This window comes from Apiospora hydei (assembly GCF_038363865.1).
Source record: "Apiospora hydei strain CBS 114990 chromosome Unknown utg000002l_segment0_segment0, whole genome shotgun sequence".
NCBI lineage: Eukaryota > Fungi > Ascomycota > Sordariomycetes > Amphisphaeriales > Apiosporaceae > Apiospora > Apiospora hydei.
This window is the reverse complement of record NW_027117361.1, coordinates 1402334-1420041: the sequence shown is the minus strand read 5'-3', so window position 1 is coordinate 1420041 and position 17708 is coordinate 1402334. Positions and strand designations below refer to the sequence as shown.

At 54.6% G+C, this 17708-nt stretch overlaps 7 protein-coding genes across 7 annotated transcripts; 4 read left to right on the top strand and 3 right to left on the bottom strand.

Annotated features, from left to right (window-relative positions):
• Positions 1-207: 207 nt before the first annotated feature.
• Positions 208-459, top strand: PG997_000447 (uncharacterized protein; the record flags this gene model as incomplete). The annotated part of the gene is made up of 1 exon (XM_066804762.1): positions 208-459. One exon carries the CDS (start codon positions 208-210, stop codon positions 457-459), a length of 252 nt encoding a protein of 83 aa, XP_066674535.1.
• A 3961-nt stretch (positions 460-4420) lies between these two features.
• PG997_000446 (post-SET domain protein) lies at positions 4421-5442 on the top strand (the record flags this gene model as incomplete). The annotated part of the gene is made up of 3 exons (XM_066804761.1): positions 4421-4684; positions 4769-4837; positions 4906-5442. The coding sequence occupies 3 exons, from the start codon at positions 4421-4423 to the stop codon at positions 5440-5442; spliced, it is 870 nt and encodes a 289-aa protein (XP_066674534.1).
• A 1326-nt stretch (positions 5443-6768) lies between these two features.
• PG997_000445 (uncharacterized protein) lies at positions 6769-8613 on the top strand (the record flags this gene model as incomplete). The annotated part of the gene is made up of 1 exon (XM_066804760.1): positions 6769-8613. The coding sequence occupies one exon, from the start codon at positions 6769-6771 to the stop codon at positions 8611-8613; it is 1845 nt and encodes a 614-aa protein (XP_066674533.1).
• A 765-nt stretch (positions 8614-9378) lies between these two features.
• PG997_000444 (uncharacterized protein) lies at positions 9379-11843 on the bottom strand (the record flags this gene model as incomplete). Its single annotated transcript, XM_066804759.1, has 4 exons — positions 9379-9643; positions 9685-10625; positions 10687-10767; positions 10815-11843. 4 exons carry the CDS (start codon positions 11841-11843, stop codon positions 9379-9381), a joined length of 2316 nt encoding a protein of 771 aa, XP_066674532.1.
• Positions 11844-12466: 623 nt separating this feature from the next.
• On the bottom strand, positions 12467-13498 carry PG997_000443 (uncharacterized protein; the record flags this gene model as incomplete). The annotated part of the gene is made up of 1 exon (XM_066804758.1): positions 12467-13498. The coding sequence occupies one exon, from the start codon at positions 13496-13498 to the stop codon at positions 12467-12469; it is 1032 nt and encodes a 343-aa protein (XP_066674531.1).
• A 137-nt stretch (positions 13499-13635) lies between these two features.
• PG997_000442 (uncharacterized protein) lies at positions 13636-13983 on the top strand (the record flags this gene model as incomplete). Its single annotated transcript, XM_066804757.1, has 1 exon — positions 13636-13983. The coding sequence occupies one exon, from the start codon at positions 13636-13638 to the stop codon at positions 13981-13983; it is 348 nt and encodes a 115-aa protein (XP_066674530.1).
• Positions 13984-14293: 310 nt separating this feature from the next.
• PG997_000441 (uncharacterized protein) lies at positions 14294-15634 on the bottom strand (the record flags this gene model as incomplete). Its single annotated transcript, XM_066804756.1, has 1 exon — positions 14294-15634. One exon carries the CDS (start codon positions 15632-15634, stop codon positions 14294-14296), a length of 1341 nt encoding a protein of 446 aa, XP_066674529.1.
• Positions 15635-17708: the final 2074 nt, after the last annotated feature.

Here is a 17708-nt window from a genome sequence, read left to right as displayed (position 1 = left end):
TTCAGCCCCTGTCTACAGATATCTCCTAAAGACCTCCGCCGAATCAACCGCCCTCGTCTCCAACGGAATCTAATCCCGCCCCGTCATCGTGACGGCCTTACCCGCAACCATGCGCAGCCCCCTCGAACGGCACGTACCCTTCAGTGAACCCTTTTCCGAACCCCCGTTCCACAGTCGGGTCCCTTCCCTCCCCTTCTTCCCAGCCGCATGCTACTCCGGCGCATCCGCAAATGCCTGTCCGCTTACGCAGCCTGCCGAGTAGATCAGCCTCTCCCCGTCTGCCGCTTCGAGGTGGAGCGCAGCCCAGACCAGCACGCGCGCCACGCCGCGCACGTCAACAACGGGCTGGTCCGTCGGCAGCGGCTGAGGACTGACGCCGGCGACGACTTGTCAGATCCGGCGGACGAGCATATAGACCTGCTCCTTGGTTGGCCATGGGACGAGGGGGTTGTCCGATGAAGTAGCTAATAGGCCGAAAAGTAGTAAGTCAATAACATCCGACGTACGACGGCTGGCTCCAAACCCCCTTCATCACGGCGAGCGAAGGAAACCTAAACGACGTGCCTCGAGATAAGCATGGCCCAACAAGGTTGATTTAGGCTTCAAAATATAAGTGCGGGTATCTGCATCTATTCATCCGCCACTGGAACAGTTGTTACCCAGAAACAGTAATGATCCCAGGTTCGCCCACCTAGATAGGTAGCCTACCTACTTTATGTACCTCTCGAATTGACATTGGTACCATCCCCAGCAAGCGACAATCCACCATGTCTTCAGACGGTGGGCCATGGCATGGGGTGTCATGTCCCCCTAATGGCGAGACCGCTGCTTCTATTGTATAATACTTTCCGAACATGATCGAGACCAGTCTATTCCGAATCAGATATTGTAGGAAAGGGGTAATCATTACACCAATGTCATCAAGTAATCCCTGATACGTAGAGTACGGGATAATCTAATGAGAGAAACGCTTTTGCCACCAAGGAGATAGATATCCTAGGTACATATGGTCGAGCCTAAGCTGTGCCGTGAGCCATGCTCGCGCCGTCGTCATTGTCGACAACACCGGTGACATGGGAACGAACGGCGGTTGCTAGTAATTTAAGTATCATAGGCCAAATGGCTAGGTCGGTCTCATAGCCGGCTAATTCAGTCGAGGAACGCGATTCTGCCTGCCAGCCAACTCGGACGCTGCATCACGACTGCCGATGTAGTATTCCAGAATATGTTAGGCACTTATGAGCCTATTCGCCCATCATTATGTAGCATTGTGCTACCTACTGTGCATCGCACAGCATATATATCGTCATCCTAGCCATCGGCAACCGGTACATGCCGAAACGTGAACTGCAGCTGAGCTGGGCCGGTGTGTCCTGGGATTTTACCGGTACTATCCGCGGCAAAGGTACTGATATGCACATTCCTTGTCGATTGCATGGGGTGATAGATGCCTAAAGGTGAAATATTATATGATTGGAAGTCCAAAAAGAACCGTACATGTACAACATCTCTCTGGATGCAGCAACATAGTGTAGCATACATATTTGTGAGGCGACTGGTCGTGGACGATAATCATCGTCATGCCTACATAATACACTGTCGATCCTAGCGTCCGCCGCGCCTCCGCCGCTGTGTCCTGCTCCGCGGAAATCGTCGAAGGAAATCCCCCTGTCCGACACGCTGCCTGGGATATCCCCATTCACAAACCCCTCTCGAGAATAGCAAATGCATCCCTTAACTTCTGAACCCGTAGGTATTAGTCATGAACGATGACTGGTGGTGGGATTGCCATTGCCAGCTTACTTGTGTGGAAATAGTTTGTATTGATATTTAGAGGAAACACCCAAACCCAGGAAATTGATAATGTCGAATTTGCTTTTTTGCGTAAAGTCGTCCGCCGAACGTACTCAGTCGGCCGAATCAACTGTTCAGTGATTCGGAGTCGGAGGATGCGGGGTCGGTGGATCCGGATGAGGCGGCGGGTTGGGCCTATACTGAGTCCTCAAGTTCCCTGGGCGAGTAGGAATCCCATGAGATTCGTGGAGACCTCCACAGTTCCTCCCACGGAGCTCCGTGTCGCACATGTCGAGCATGATAGCGTGAATGTGTTTCGTTGTGCGGGAGGTCTTTCTGACAGAGCAGAAGGCGGTCCAGATGCCAGAATTGGATGAAGGCTTATATATGTAAAAAAGTAGTGGATGTAATGATGCCGGCCAGGACGGTGTAGCTGTGTAGTTGAAAGGAATGAATCTTCGACCACGTAAACCACCTTACCTCACTGGTATTTATACGCGGTTGCGCTTGGGTATAACACGACGATGCCTAAGAAATTCATACCCGATGGGCAAAACTCGAGAGGGCCCGAGCAAACCGGTACATGAAGTCACTCTTACGAGACGCTGCTCGCGTTACATGGTGAGAACGTCTGGGTGGTGTAGGGCGTGGTCACCCTATGGGTCGCGCACGTTGAACATCCCACGCTGGGTGATCTCTATGAAACGTGCTCTCTACCATACTTTGGTCCCCCGGTCATGAGAGGGGGGTGTTTGTTCATCGAAGGGAGGAGTGAGTAGCAGCATGCCTTCCGCGGCGGAGTGTGTCCAGGACCCTATTTGTCGGGGCCATGACGCTCCGCCCGTCCAGTTGGTGATTCATTTTGTCGTAGCGATTAATTCTGCGAGCCCTGCCATTGGTCTCTGGAGGCTGTCGTAATGGTTATAAGAAGCAAGGATGCCAGGTTAAGTGGCGCCACTGAAGACATACTTATCCAGAATATGTGTGAGTTTTGCCTCCAAGGGCAATCAGAAGCTCGGGTTTTATCTGCACAATGCAACGCACCTACCGCGCTGGCTGCATGATCCCGTGCTGCGCGTATGTCATGCCTGCCTGCTTGCTGGGCTTTGTCATCCGACGACCGGTATCCGATATCTCGAGGGGGCAGGGATGGATTGACGATCCAGGACGCGCAGATGGACATGGGGTGTCATCTGACAGGTCATCGATATTGGATGGCACACCTCCTGGGACGGCCCTATTTTTCTCGGAGAAGGAGTGGCAGTTCGATTCAACTCGGACCGTGAGTGCGTGGGGCCAAGGAGCAAATGAAACCATCGTACATATATTGAACTCCTGCAAGGCTCTTTTCTAGTCGAGCGACATGAAAGACATGAAAATCCGAGCCGCATTGGGTTCTTTTGGCAAGTCAAGCGCTTGCAGTCGATGCAGGGCGCACCAGGGCACTTCTCGTTACCAATGTTGCCCATAAAGCGGTAACAGTTTGCGGCATCGTGTTTCAGGCCGTCGCGTTGGAGGAGTGTTACGATCCAAAAACCCGACAATTGACGCTCTCACCATCGTGTATGTATATAGGGTCATAGCGGCAAAGGGTGACTTGTCAAGGTCCTATTCGACAGTTATGCGAAATGAAAGTGATGTGTTCTTTCGGTTTCAAAAAATGACCTTCTTTGTTGGTGGTTTGCAGGCCAGCAGGCCCGTGAACTAACTCCTGGGAGGTAACGGTCTGAGCGAGCGAAGCGAGTTCCACCATGGAATTGTTCTCGAACCCTTCTCGAACTTGACGAGCTTCGAAAATGTAACTCATCGCAATTCAAGGTTTGCAGGAGCATTGGTACTTTTCCCCTGTCTATTTTAATTCGATGTTGGGATGCATGTAAGCACGGCTCATCACAGTCGCAACATGGGATCAAGTCATCGCTGGGTACGTTCCTGCAGATACATCTCAATTGATACCAAGTGCGTCCTGTCAAGTACTGGACTGGTACTTCCAGTAGTTGACTCCCCCAACTGCCCTTCCCCCTGCCCCTCCTCAGACCGTCTTGCCCAAGTGGGAATCCGGGCAGCTGTGATAGGTCGGTTTCTACTAGCAGCAAATCGACTTGAAGATAAGAAGGCTCTTGTCTCCTGTCTCATCAGCTCGTCTCTTTGTCGTGGCTATTCCTCCCTTCCCTCCAGTGGTTCACGCTAACCCCGCAGTGTAACCCCACAGCAGCTGTCTTAGAGGCTCAAGACATTGCCGAGTAGACTGGAAAACAGTTGAGGCCACACCTCTGAGAAAGGCAGTTGCAAGGGGAGGTGGAGGGGCCAAAAGGGTCAAAGATGGTTGGCTGACAACATGTGACATGCCTTGCTAGTACCGAGTCTTACCTAGGTGTATTTCCACAACTGCCTCTTTGCTCTCCTGGCAGTTCCAGTACATCTTCGTTTCCTTGCCTGACCCCAAGGCTTCTTAAATACCCGACATAAACTACTTACTTGAAACATCGCCAGATCATACAGGCTTCACCGATCGTCTAAACGAGGAACCTCACTTTTCTTGAAACAGGTGGTAAAACCACAATCAACGACATCCCCCATACTAGCTTCTCACCACATATATTGACCGTCAAGAAATTACCTCACCATGGCTCCTCTCAAACCCCATTGGAAGCAGCCTTCCCACCCGGACATTCAGGTGGTCATCATCAACGAGCATGAATTCACCTCTAAGAGCTTGTCCATAGTCTCGCTGCCACCATTCGGCTTGTACGCTAAGCTGCTGTTCCCACCCTGCACCGTGGTAACCGGTGATGAGCCAACCTATGCTACAGTGCAGTACGGCAAAGACAAGCACCTGGAACTGAACAGTGACCTGTTATACATCAACCATTCCTGTGAACCGTCGCTGGTCAGTCGTCCTGCCTCATCCAAGTTGGATCCAGTATCCACCTACTTGGCACTGACGAACGCAATCCTGTCTAACACCAAGTAGATCTTCGACACTGCCAATTTGCGTATCCTTGCTGGACCCAATGGGATCCAAGCCGGGGAGGAACTGACCGTTGGTTGACCCTACAGACAGTCCATATACCTACCTAGTCAGGGATACACGGACTTACTTTGTTCTAGTTCTTCTACCCATCCACCGAATGGGAAATGGCCCAGCCATTCGACTGTCTCTGCGGCAAGCCAACATGCCGCGGCCGTATCGCCGGGGCTCGCGATATGACCAAGAAGCAGCTGGAAGGGCTGTGGATCAATGGGCACATTGAAGAGTTGCTAGAGGGAAAGGCAGCCGAGGACGCAAAGCTGCCGCAGAAAGGCAGCGCCAAGTCGGCTTCTGTCGAAGACAGACAGCCCGATGTCAAAGGCAGCCAACCCGACACCACTGCCCGCGCCTTGGAGGCGGCCCTGAATCATGCCAACAGGGTCGCCGAAGATGCACGAACCGCTTTGCAGTTGTATCTCGATAGGACCCTACCGAGAAGATATGACTACCGTGGCTATGGCGGTAATGGGCATGGTTCTAATGGCAAGGCCCATTGTTCATCCGCGGTTGAAGGTGAAGGAAATGCCCAGACCACCATGGCCCCCGGAATACCAAGAAGAGGGCCAACGTCCCGTGAGCTTAGCGGCGAGATGGACGGTGATACCAACGCTGCTTAGGCCAGGTTTGGGTGACTGGTCTCGCCTGGTGTTATATGGCTCGTCCACTTGTTTCTCACTGCGCGGCCTGTCTTCATCGCGGCAATTCAACATTGCCAACCTACTTTATTTGCCCCTGGTTCTTATGATGGCTCTACTTAGAGATACGGAACCTGCTGGTGCTCAAGGGTGGCCTCAAGTCAAGCAAGTGCCGCCTGATACTTGTATTATCCATGTTCACTTGTTAGCTTACAGATCTCGACATCAGTCTTTAAACTAATCAAGCATACACAGCTTACTGCTACTAAACCACTTGCTCAGATTTAAATCTTCGATATATAAGCCTCCTGGGTAGCCGTTTGCCCCCTTGACTAGGCAACGCGTGTACTGGGGTTGGAGTAAGCTGTACCTTGTCGTGTATTACTTACTTTCTACACTCAAAACTTCTCTTCTGTATGGTGGTGATACAGGGTCGTATCTAGGTAGGTATGTGTCGTATCAAACCCAGGAGAACAACAGTCCGTGCATGTACCTATAACGGCAGCCCTGTACAATCGCCTGGCTTGCTCAAGCAACTAGAAGCATGGCTTGATATACCAACAAATATAACAGTCTAAGGTTATATGCTATTCTTGCCGTCGTTCTACGCCCCTGTTTGCCATAATCTATCGAAGAGAAATGGAGCTAGGTAGTTGATAACAGATGCTAAAGGTAGGCAATGTTGCAATGCTAATGATACCCAGGAAGACCCTTATGCCAGATTTGTGGGGGTGTTGCTGCCTGCAGGTGGATTGGCCAGGGCGCTCTAGGCGCTACGCAAGCCAATCTGTGCCAAGCAAGCCTGTTTGGCTAGGCCCGTCAGTGCCACTGACTCGACGTTTTGCTGCCACTCCTCGCCCAACCGGCGCATTGAATTGCGATAGGATAGATCGGACGAACCTCGACTGCTCGGGCTATCTGATTTGAGAGGGAATTCAACATCGCCAACAGCCAAAATAGGGGATGGTCTTCTGAAAAGAGCCGGTTTTCCCTTTGGCATTCCCCTTACACCTCGCCACTTTGCAGGACAGCGAAAAGCCTAGGTTGTTTATCCATAGAGTCTCCATCTTCTAACTTCTTTCATTCCTTCAATCCGGTCCTTCCAAGCCGACTGCCCTTCATTGACTTTAGCGGCCCATACGACCCGCGCGCTGCTACCTAGATTTCTAGATTTCCTGCCCTACTGACGGAGTATATTTCTTCGAATTGAACCCGCCCAAGGCATATAACCAATCTCCCACCATAACTTGCGCCTGGGCAATTCGAACACCATCCCGTTCGTTGCTCAGTAGCACTCAGACGCTCAAAATGCCGATACGGTTTGCCCCGCGGCGCGTCTCCGTCCTGCTCGTGGCCATTGGCATTTTCGCCCTCTTCACCCTCTTCATCACCCTGCCAAGCGCCATCCCGACAGGACCGAGCCTGTCCAAGTCCATTGCCGAGCATAAGCCCTCGATACCCAAGATACCGAAGCTCCAGGAGTTCAAAGACACCCTGTCGACGAGTCTCCTCAAGCCCTTCAAGCCCGCCGTCCACCCGCCCGTTCAGGTCAACTCGACCGATGGCGAGAGCTCGTGGTACTCCAACTGGAACTGGCTGAGGCCTTTCTCCTCGTCCGTCACTCTCGACGAAAACCGCTCGCTGCTCCCGCCGCTGAAGAAGCGAACCCCGATCTACTGCTACTACGACGCCACGATCCCGAGGGAGAAGGAGACAAAGGAAGCCGAGAGCGCGCTTCTGCTGACATGGCGACGGGCTTGGTGGGCGCAAGGCTTCAAGCCTATCATCCTCGGCGCTGGCGAGGCCATGGCCAACCCATTGTACGATGAGCTGCAAAGAAAAGAGGTCGAGCCCAAGTTCAAGACAAACATGATGCGCTGGTTGGCCTGGGAAAATATGGCCGGAGGCATGTTGTCGGACTACCTGACTCTCCCCATGGGGGCGCGAGAGGAGCCTTTGCTGACGTACCTGCGGAGAGGCGAGTTCCCTGACTTGACGCGGTGGGAAGGTTTCGGAAACGGCTTGTATGCTGGCCCGAAGAACAAAATTACCGACGCGGTCACCAAGGCGCTCCGAAGCCCCGAGAAGAAGGATTCCAAGGATGTCATTGACGCGGCGCCAAACGATGCCTTCAAGATCGACAAGTCCCATGACGGTCTCGCCTACTACGCCCCCAGTATCATTGATGAGAAGTACCCCAAGGTCGCAGAGGACCTCAGGCGGAACCGCGCCGCTGGTTTGAAGAGCCTGAACCTGCTGGTGAATTCGCACCTGCACAGCACATGGCAAGATCTCCACCCCTTGGGCATTTCCGTCCTCAAGCCCATGCCCGCCCATACGACGCACATGATTGAGCCGGCGCTCTCCTTGGCGGAATGGCTCTCCCAGTGTGGTGACACGCCGGAGCCTACTACTTGCCCGCCCAACCTGCCCAAGTGCTCCCCTTGCGTTGCCTCGCAGCCCATGAAGCTTTCCACGCCTGCCAGATACCGCAACACCTCTGGCCTGTACCACATTGGCACTGTGCCCCATCCGCTCACAGTGGCGACTCTCGATGCCCTCAAGAGCGAAATTGACATTGCCTGGGTCCGCCGCGTGATGGAGCGGGACAGATGGCTGTACGAGTTGACCAAGGAGTATCTCGGAGTGCCGCTCGGCGGCCGCGGCCGCATCCTCAAGTTCAAAGAGGCCGTGGCCGACGAGTACGCCACGGCCCACTCCGTCTGGCTGACGGCCGAGCACGAGACGCTGCCGCACGACCTCGACTGGTACTTTGGCTTCTCGATCCCCATCAACGGGACCGACAAGGGCACGTCCGAGACGCCCGTCCCCGGACCCGAAAGGCGGCCCAAGAAGGCGCACAGCGCCGACGACGGCCCGCCGCCCAATGAGGATGAGTACAAGCTCGAGCCGGAGCTGCTGAAGCGGGCGCGGGACATGGGCAAGAGCAAGGTCGAGAAGGATGTGTCAGTCCGCAACGCCATTGAGGCGTGGAACCTCGCGGACACGGAGGCCTGGAAGTTTGCGCGGGCCTTCTTGGCCCGCACGCGCGTCGAGCGGCTCAAGTGGGAGGAGGAGGAGAGCAAGTACGCCGAGGGCGCCGGGAGCGATCGCGGGAAGAAGCGGACGGCGTGGGACCGTTGGACGGAATGATGGATTGATGATGGATTAACGGATGAATGGAGAAGTGACGGCTTATCACTGCACGAACACACTTATACACATGTTTTTGAATACCTATACACACATTACAACATACGGAGCGTGGGAAATGTAACACCACAGACACACAGCGAGTTGCTTTTTTCAAAGTGTAAAACAGGACGAATATACCTTAGCTTATGTATGGTACGGACCCCCTGTAGAACCGGATCGATAGCGACTTAGTTATACTTGTACCACCAATGATTGATGAAGATTATACCTTAGAAGAAGAATGTCACCTCTGTAATCACTACGGAATAGTGTTGAATGGGATGAGCTGTGTTATGCGATTAGCATGCATCATCACTGCGGCGATCGAACCAATCTAGGCATGCTTGGATATACGTGCCAAATTTGGTGGACTATAGAGGCTTCTTTCACTACCTGACTTGGTCATATCGTCTATCTGTCTGGACGTCTTGATGCTTTCGAGAACCAACAAGACTTCTTACTACATTACTGTACATGCCACCAAGCAGGCGGTCCGAAGCGCACCAGGGGGTATCTCTTATCAACCGCTTCTATTCCATTTGGCGCCCCATTTGCCGCCGTATTCTTGTCATCCTTTCCGGCGCCATCAAACGCGAATCCCAAGAAACCGTTTACCGGCCTTCAGTGTCATGATGCCGGTTCTCATTCGTACACGCTCGCGCCCCCCTCTACATTGGACAGGTCTCCTATGTGAGCTTATTTCTTCTGCTTGTTGCATGTGGCTCACTTCCGGATGATCTTGAGCAGGGACTGGACCCGCGACTTCTTGCTCAGCCCAACGCGGTAGGGCACTTTACCCTGTTGCTGCGAGGGCGTCGCGGGGCCGGGAGTCTTCTTGGTAGCGGCCGAAGAAGCCGCAGTTGGCGCCGGCGACTCGGCGGCCGCTTTCTTCGCAGTGTTGCTGCTCTCCGATTCACCAGCTTCGTCTGTTGCCACTGCCGGAGATTGTGTTTTCGTGTTGCGGTCGACTTCGCGGAGCGGGGAGGCGCTTTCATGAGTAGTAGATGCTTCTTCTGCAGGCTCCGACACTTTGGGGCGTTTGGCGGGCCTCCCCGCTTCTTCACTACCGGTTCGTCATCTTCGTCGTCATCGTCCTCTGAGGGTGGTATCTCTTCACTCGCCGAACGTCCTCTTGATGGTGGTTCAGTGGCCTTTGGGGCGAAGTCCTCGTCTTCCATGGCCAGCGGGTCTGCCGTGCTCGGAAGAGTGTTTTGTTCCGTCCTTACAGAAGGAGGAGGTTCGGCAGCCTTCACTGGAGTTTCAGACTTCCGCGGCCTGCCTCGCTTCTTCTTGGGCTTTTCAGCCGGTACATCATCCTCAAATGCATAGGGATCAGCAGCAGTAGGCGCCGCGGTCGGTTCCAAGTCCATTGCGCCCGACTCGGCTCCGGACACGCCAGACGTATGGGCCTGCGTCAGCTCATCACTGGCCGCCGACGGCTGCGGCTGTTTCTTCTTGCGGCCTCTTTTCTTCGGCGGAGGCTTTCCATTAACCATGACCGGACCTGGATCTGGCGCTGGCGCTGGTGCTTCTGCGGCGATATCTGGAGTTTTTTGAACTTCCTCCCTTCTGGCCGCTTCTGTTGTTTCCTCTAACTGGAGAGGATCTTGGGTTGGTGGTAGTTCGTGCATTACGTCATCGTTAGTGGCGGATTCTGCCGCTCGGGCGTCTTCCTGACAATTAGCACCGTTAGATCTTCGGCGGCTGGGCCGCGGCTTGTAGACCTCCCGGTGGAACCCCACGTCCTCGGAGTCCCACCCATCGTCCCCGGCCAGCTCGTCGTCGTCCTCATCCGAGCGCCTGGCGGCTTTTTGCCTCCTCTTCCGCGATGGGGACCGTCCGATCGGCTGGACGCCTTCCTCATCAACCCGGGACAATTGTCTTGGCAGTTTTGGTGGCTTTCCTGTCGATGCTGTTTGTCCTCTTCTTTTACCATTGGCGGAAGTAATGATATCCGGGGATGAAGTCAACTAAGTAGAATCGTCAGCTTGTAAGCACGAATAATATCAAAGACAATGATGTCAAACTTACGTCGACAATATCCTCTGTAGTTTCTGCCCCTCCATGATTATCCTCGATACGAAGGACCTCGCCGTCTTCATCGACAGCAGGCTGCGCCAGCTCCCATGGCGGCCTGGGGCCAGAAGACGCATACCTACTCGGCGTCGAGTATGCGATCGTAGTCGCACAGCTCGACTTGGGCTTCGAGGCAGGCGGGGCGCCATAGAATAGTCGGGCGCAACAGAAACCTCGCCGCCATTGTTATCGTCTGACGAAGAAACGTGCACCGGCCTATACTGCTCCTTCTGGCTCGCAGTCAAGCTGCTCGGGGCGATGTAGAACTGGTTGGTATCCGGGATGATGGATTCGTCGGTGTCGATTTCGACCATCTTGCCCTTCTTCGCAGAAGGCAGCCGGTCTGACGAGCTCCGGTCGACCTCGGCGACCTCGAGTTCATCCGGTCCGCCGGCGAAGAGATCCATCGTCGTCGCGTGTTTCGAGACGCTGCCTCGTTTCCTCTTGCCGTACGTCTTGGTGGCGCTGCTGGGCCTGGCGGACTTGTTGGAGCGTGCCTCGTCTCCGCTAGAGGGGACGTCCCACTCGTCCTTGTTGCCGTCGCTCTTGCGCGGCGTCGTGATCTCGCTCGCGCTGCTTATCGGCTTCCCCGACAGGGTAGTAGCGGCATTCGTCTTCGCCTTGTTGGCCAGCTTCACGGCCGGGCTCGTGACGTCCGTGGCCAAAGACATGTTGGACGACTTGACCTTGCCCGCTTTGAGCGGCAGTGATACGTCCCCGCCGCTGCTCGTGCCGCCGCTCGCCTTCTGACTCATACGAACGATATTCTCTATGAGGTTGGAACGCTGCTGCTGCTGGGCCAGGCGTCTGTGCTCATTGTGAACGTTGTCGAAGAACTCGGTGTCAGTTGAGCCAGATGTTCGTTGATGCTGTTCCTGTTGTTGCTCCTCCCCATATTCCAGATTATGAAGCAGAGCATCACCAATCTGGTGCACAGGGCTCAGCGGTTCCATCTCAGGCGCCTCGGCCTCGACATCCATACCATCCACATAGTGCCCAGCAACAGCAGTGACATGCGCCGCCGCCGCCGCCGTGGTGGGACCCGGCTTCAGAGGACTATCGAAGTCGTCATCGTCCTCATCCGAGTCCGCAATGACCCTGCGCTCAACCATCTTCTCTCAAACTCCCGTGGGTAATGTATAAAACACTACTCCGTATCATCTGACATGCATACCAGAATTGAACGGGTCGGCTTTCGGGCATAAAGATTGTACGTATGTTGTTATGTACTTAGAAGGGGCTCAGTTGAGATTAGCGCGTCTGAACCGCGACGGGGGAAGTATGCAATTAACGCGTCGGGCGGGCTGCTGCTAAAGTGGCTTTCCAACCCCACATGGTGTAATTGTTATTACCTAAGCCGATCGACCACCTTCAACGACACGGGATCAACAGCAAGACATCTAGTCATCAGGTAGGTACCTAGCTTGCAATGTTCGATTCGGCAAAAGTGGTACGTGACGCTCGTCAAGGTGACGATTTATGATGGTCATCCATTGCTGGTTACAATTGTATGTATGTAGAACGCTGGTTTCTATGCATTACCACGCAAATATACAACAGAGAGGTCTCTTTCCTCCCCCTCTGCAAAGTCTGAGGCACACCCCATGGAGCGCCTGATTGATAATTCTCGGTTCCTCCTCCTGAGCCTCGTGATGTCCTGTGGACCATTCAGTTGATTCATGATGCATTTTCTCTCTCGTGATTTTCAAAACTATCGTACCCTTCCTTTAACCCCTTAACCCCTAACCCGCCGCCTCTTCGCGACACTGGGAGCATCGTCACCCCCCTGCTCGTCGTCCTCTTCTCCCGCCGTCGCCTCGCCGCCAACCATGCTAACGCTACGGCTCAGGGGCGGGACGCCGGCCGGCTGCGCATTGCGTTCGACTTCGCTGCGCAGGTCGCCCAGCAGCTTCTCCACCTCCATAAACATGTTGCGCGTCTGCTTCACGATGCCGTTCTCGTCCACCTCGTACCCGAGCACCCCTTCCTCGTCGTCCGAGTCGTCCTCGCCCCGCTTCTTGATAAACTCGGGGCCGAAGCCGCGGTCGGGGTCCGGCGCGTACATGGTCGCGTTTGCAAACATGTGCACCAGCTCCCGCTCCAGCTGCGCAATGTTGATGATGCCGCGCGGGGGAACTAGGTCCGCTGTGGTGGGCAGCCAGACGTTCATGGCACTAGGTTCGATGTCCGATTGCGTCTTCTCCACGTTTTGCGCATGCCTCTGACCCTGGTGGATTGCCGCTCGGATCTTTTTCAGATCCATGGGCTGTAACACTATGTCGCTATAGTTGGGAGCATCCCGTACCTTGACCGGGCCCGCAAACATGTTTGCATGTTTGTGACTGGTAACCTGTTCTAGAGCTTGGGCGCTGACCCTGTGGAACGCGCGAGTCCACAGTACATGCGTAGGTGGCTCTGAAGACACCGCTTCCTCCGGAGACTCCTCTCGCTTGCGCTTGGTGCTCCTCGGGATCATAAGGCCGCCCTCACCACCCATGTCGTCGAACGCTTTCGGGGTGGCTTCCTCGTTCTTAATAGCCCGAGACGGGGTATCATGATCATCTTCAATGTCGTGTGGAATCTGTGAGCTTTGTGAAAGCCTGCTCTTCGGTCTAGTCGCTGCTGTGTCAATCTTTTGCATCCCCTTCCGAGGGTCCTTCTTCCCAGAATGCTGCGTGGAAGCCTTGGATAGTTGAGCATGTTGAGTAGGCGGGCTGAGTGGCTCATAGCTTGGGCTGGGCACATCAAAGTACCCTGTCATCTCCATTCGGGGGGTAGCAGGAGTTGGTGTTGAAGTCCACTTGGTGCCATGACCTCGGACCACGTGTGACATAAGCTGAGATCCGGATGGTGTATGGACAGGAGTATGGACAGCCGATGGCGTCTGTGATGTGGATGGTCCCAATGGAGCTTTGTTTTGCACCGGGGTTTGATGCTGAGGCTGCTCTGCGCGGCCTGAAAGATGTCCGGGATAGGGGGGACCGCGAGGTTTTGAGGAAGCGTCCGTCTGCTGTTGCGGTTTCGGAGTTGAGGGTGCCGGCGGTGCGGGTGGCGGATACTGTCTGGGCGGCGGCTGCGGCTGGCTTGGTACCGAAGGACGTTGGCTCGTTGGCAGAATCACACTGGGAGCACGAACCGGGGTTGAGACTTGTTGTGGCGCCGGCGCAGGAGGCCGAGTTACCTGCTGAGCCGGGTATTGGTACGCTTGTGGCTGGGGGAAGTGTGGTGCCGGAGCTGGAGACGCCGAAGTAGGAGGGCCAGTTGTGGGAATGACTGGTCCAGGACGGTGCTGCGGCGGGTGCTGTCCAGACCCATCCGGAGTTGCATTAAGGGGCAGTGAGCCCAAGGATGGCGGAAGCTGGCCAGCATGTTGCGGAGGAACCAAGACAGATTGGGGGCCTGTGTTGTACCAGGGGTGGGAGTCCGGGCAGGTTGGGGTGGCTGGGTGACTGGTGGAGGAGCCTGCCGGTTTGCAGGATAGTTTGGTGGGTATTGGTGTTGCTGCTGCTGCTGCTGCTGTGGGGGTGCCCGGTTTGGGCCTGGACAGGGTAGCCAGGTTGCCTTACGTTCTGCTGGGGAGCATAAGGTGGCCGAGGTGACGGAACAGGAGTCTGGTGCTGAGGTCTATATGGGGGCTCCCACTGTAGAGTGCTCGGAGTTTGAGGTTGGGGAGAAGGCCTTGGTCTGGGTCCTGGAGTCTGGGTCCTAGGCAAGCTCTCAGGGCGTTGGAGGTTCCCTTCAGGAAAGTGTGGCTGCGGTGAAGCAGACGACTGCGGGAGCCCATACGCTTGTGCAGCTTGAGGATGTTGGAGGCCAGAAGAAGCTGCGCTGGGCGGTCTCGGGGATCACTAGGCCTGCTGACAGGAGTAGTCTGCCTCACTTCACTCGGAGGCCGCACGTTAGGTGGAGGCGCAGGCGGCGTCGGCTGTACAGGCCTCCGATCCTGGGGCAGCGGAGATTGTGAGACCGGCGTTGGGGCTACCGGCTTGTTGGCAGCAATACTCTGTTGTTGTGGCTGCTGCTGCTGTTGTTGCTGCTGCTGCTGCTGATGCTGCTGCTGCTGTTGTTGCTGCTGCTGCTGCTGCTGCTGCTGCTGTAATTGTGGCGGTGTCGGCACTGGAATTGGTGTTTGAGGAACTTGGCCATTCGGTCTGAAAGGTTTGGCAGTTCTTGACTCTTCAGCAGAGGGCGCAGGCGTTCCATTCGTTACAGCAACCTTGCGCTCTGGTTGCACAGGCTGCTGGGGCTTCTGAGCAGCGGCTCTGGCGCTCTCCTGCTTCTCCAGCTCCGCAACCTCGCGCTGCAAGTTCAAGATCTTATCCTCATCCTCGTGAATCTCCCTGACCATCTGCTGCTTATACCGTTCGTGCAGCACCGCGAGCAGCACCGGGACGACCCTATCGGCTTGTTCGCGGATGTCTTTCAGTGTCGGCAGTGGCGGGCTGGATAGCTTGCGCTTCTTGGCCGTCGGCGACAGGCTGCCCGTGTTTCCCGTCGCATTCCCGTTCGCGGTCGCATTCTGTCCGCCGGCCGACACCGAGGCAGCGGCCTGTGGCATCTCATCCCGGATGAGCTGGAGCGCATGCTCCTGGAGAGACTCGGGGCCCAGCCTCCCAGCAGCGTAGCGTTCTTGCTCGCATATTAAATGATTGCTTTTGAGCTCATCCGAAATGCGATTGAAGACGTCGTCGGCAAGGCCGTATCTGCGCAGCAATTTGAATAGAAATAGCGACTCGAGGTTGGTGAATGCCGTCGAATTCATGCCCCAGTATCCGCCTCGGCCGTGGTCGAGGGGACCGTCGCGTCGCGTGAGAGGGTGAATCGGCGCCAGGATCTGATGCGTGTCACGGTTAGAAGACGAGGCTGAGGGGAGGTTTTCGGGGCGCGGGGCGCTCAAATCCATCGGAATGACATACTAAAAAACGGAAATAGGTTGCTTAGAGTCGATTAAGACTGCGCCGATGAGCCGCGAGGAGATTAAGCGACATATGAGCCCGCTGGCGATGGATTCGTTGGCGATGGCTTCTTGCTTGCTATTCAGACGATTGTCCAGTAGTCACGTGATGGCCGAGTTTGAATGTACAGTGTGTAGAGTGGGAAGGATATGGACGGGTAGATTGGGTGGTGTTGAGTGCAGTGTCGGTGCCCCGTGGTCGGTCGTTAGTGCTGATCGGCTATTCTATTGAGGCAGATGGAGGGGCCTGTAGGCGGCTTGCCTGCTAGAAAAGACCATCAGCCTCTCTAATTTCTGGATAGCCTTAGTGGCTTGACTTGACTCGATGGGATCATCGTGCTGGCTTGATCTACCAAATCAGATGCTATATCACCTACATAATTTCCCAGAAGCTGTTTTCTTCCCATATGCTTATACTTGGATTAGTGCTCGTGATAACCTATTTCTTAGAACTGATTTTCTTATATTAGATGTGTCGCTGAAATGTCCATGACAGTAACTCAGTAGCATGACAACGATACCAGTAGCTCCACCTTAACGCCGAAGCTGCAACACTCGTTTCGAGACGGCAGCACTTACACGCCTCACATTCCTTAAGATACAATGCAAACTCCCAAGCCACTTCTAAGCTGGAGAAATCGAGTTCAACTTAGTAGAGTAAGGCTAGAACAGTTTTGGGTTTCTCGAGTCTTAAAGAAAGAATAGCACAAACCAAAGGGTCCTTTAGCAATTTCAAGGTGGGATATGCCCATTCTGGCTTGAGAAGCCTATGACGCATGACCATATCGATTGATACAGGCGAACACACTTCAGGGAAAATGGCAATATGCGTTACGAGGGTCTGATACAGCCCGGTAGCATTACCTACCCAAACATTTCAAATCGGGATTTTGGAAGGATTTCCCTAGGAAGACACAACAACCTTCACCCAAAGACTGTGTTTTGCGTCGCGGATTCCGTACATCGCCAAAAGGTAATCGCCAGACCCTGCATGACGAGGCATCGTGGCTACCCGAAGCTTGGTATCATCCTTCTCGCTGCAAACAAAGATAGAGGAGCATACTCGCGAGACACGACCAGGAGAAGACGGACCAGATGGGAAACCAAATGAATGGCCATCTCATCAACCCCAATAGCCGGATACGGAATCGCCGGACACGTAAACTTTCCACCGACGTCGTACTCGGAGGAGTCGTCCATAGTTCTCTCGCGTCCTCATCAATAATGAGGGTATCTCGACGTAGGCGGCCCAACCAGATTATCCAACCCTCATTGACTCGTCATGTGGGAAAGTTGACTCCGGGTACCTTGGGCTTGGGCAAAGGCTGAGGATACCCTGAAGTTTATCGAGTCAAGCTGCAGTCTGCGCTGGAAGTACGTATTTAAAGAAAAGGTCTGGGCAGCTGGGGGGCGGTGGTGCGGGCTGGTCCTAGCTCGCAATCCTAGCAAACGATAAAGAAATCATTTTAACTTAGGAAGATCACAGGCTAGGTTAGGCGGCGGCTGAAAAAAAATTGGCTAGATGTAATTAACGACCTTCCCTGGATGCCGAGTATAGTGAAGACAGGTTCAGATCATCGTTGGAATCGCGCGAAATGGGACTTCATGAGATGCAACTTATCGTGACCTCGATATACGAGATATAAGAGGGGCAAGTGATTATAGACGGTGCGCATAGCGCATAGCGCATATCCCATCTTGCATCTCGAGCAGTGTGCGTTGCTACAGCTGCAAAGTTATGCAGTGAACGTTACGGATACGTGTACACAATACAGGCATTGAAACGCGTTAAAGATTTTCTCCGAACGATGCTCACCAGTTATTGATGTCATCATCCCGCGCGTGGCTGCAAGAGGGGTGTGTATGTGTGATCGCGTGTAGGGTGCGCACATGCCTCTCGATGCCTGATGGCGGATGGCAGTTGACCAGAAGCCTCTGTGGAAGGCCGAGAAGCCAGCGCGCCCCTCCCAGTCCCAGCCCAGCTCACCTGCTGGTCTGATGGGCCGCTTCCGCAATCTCGTCC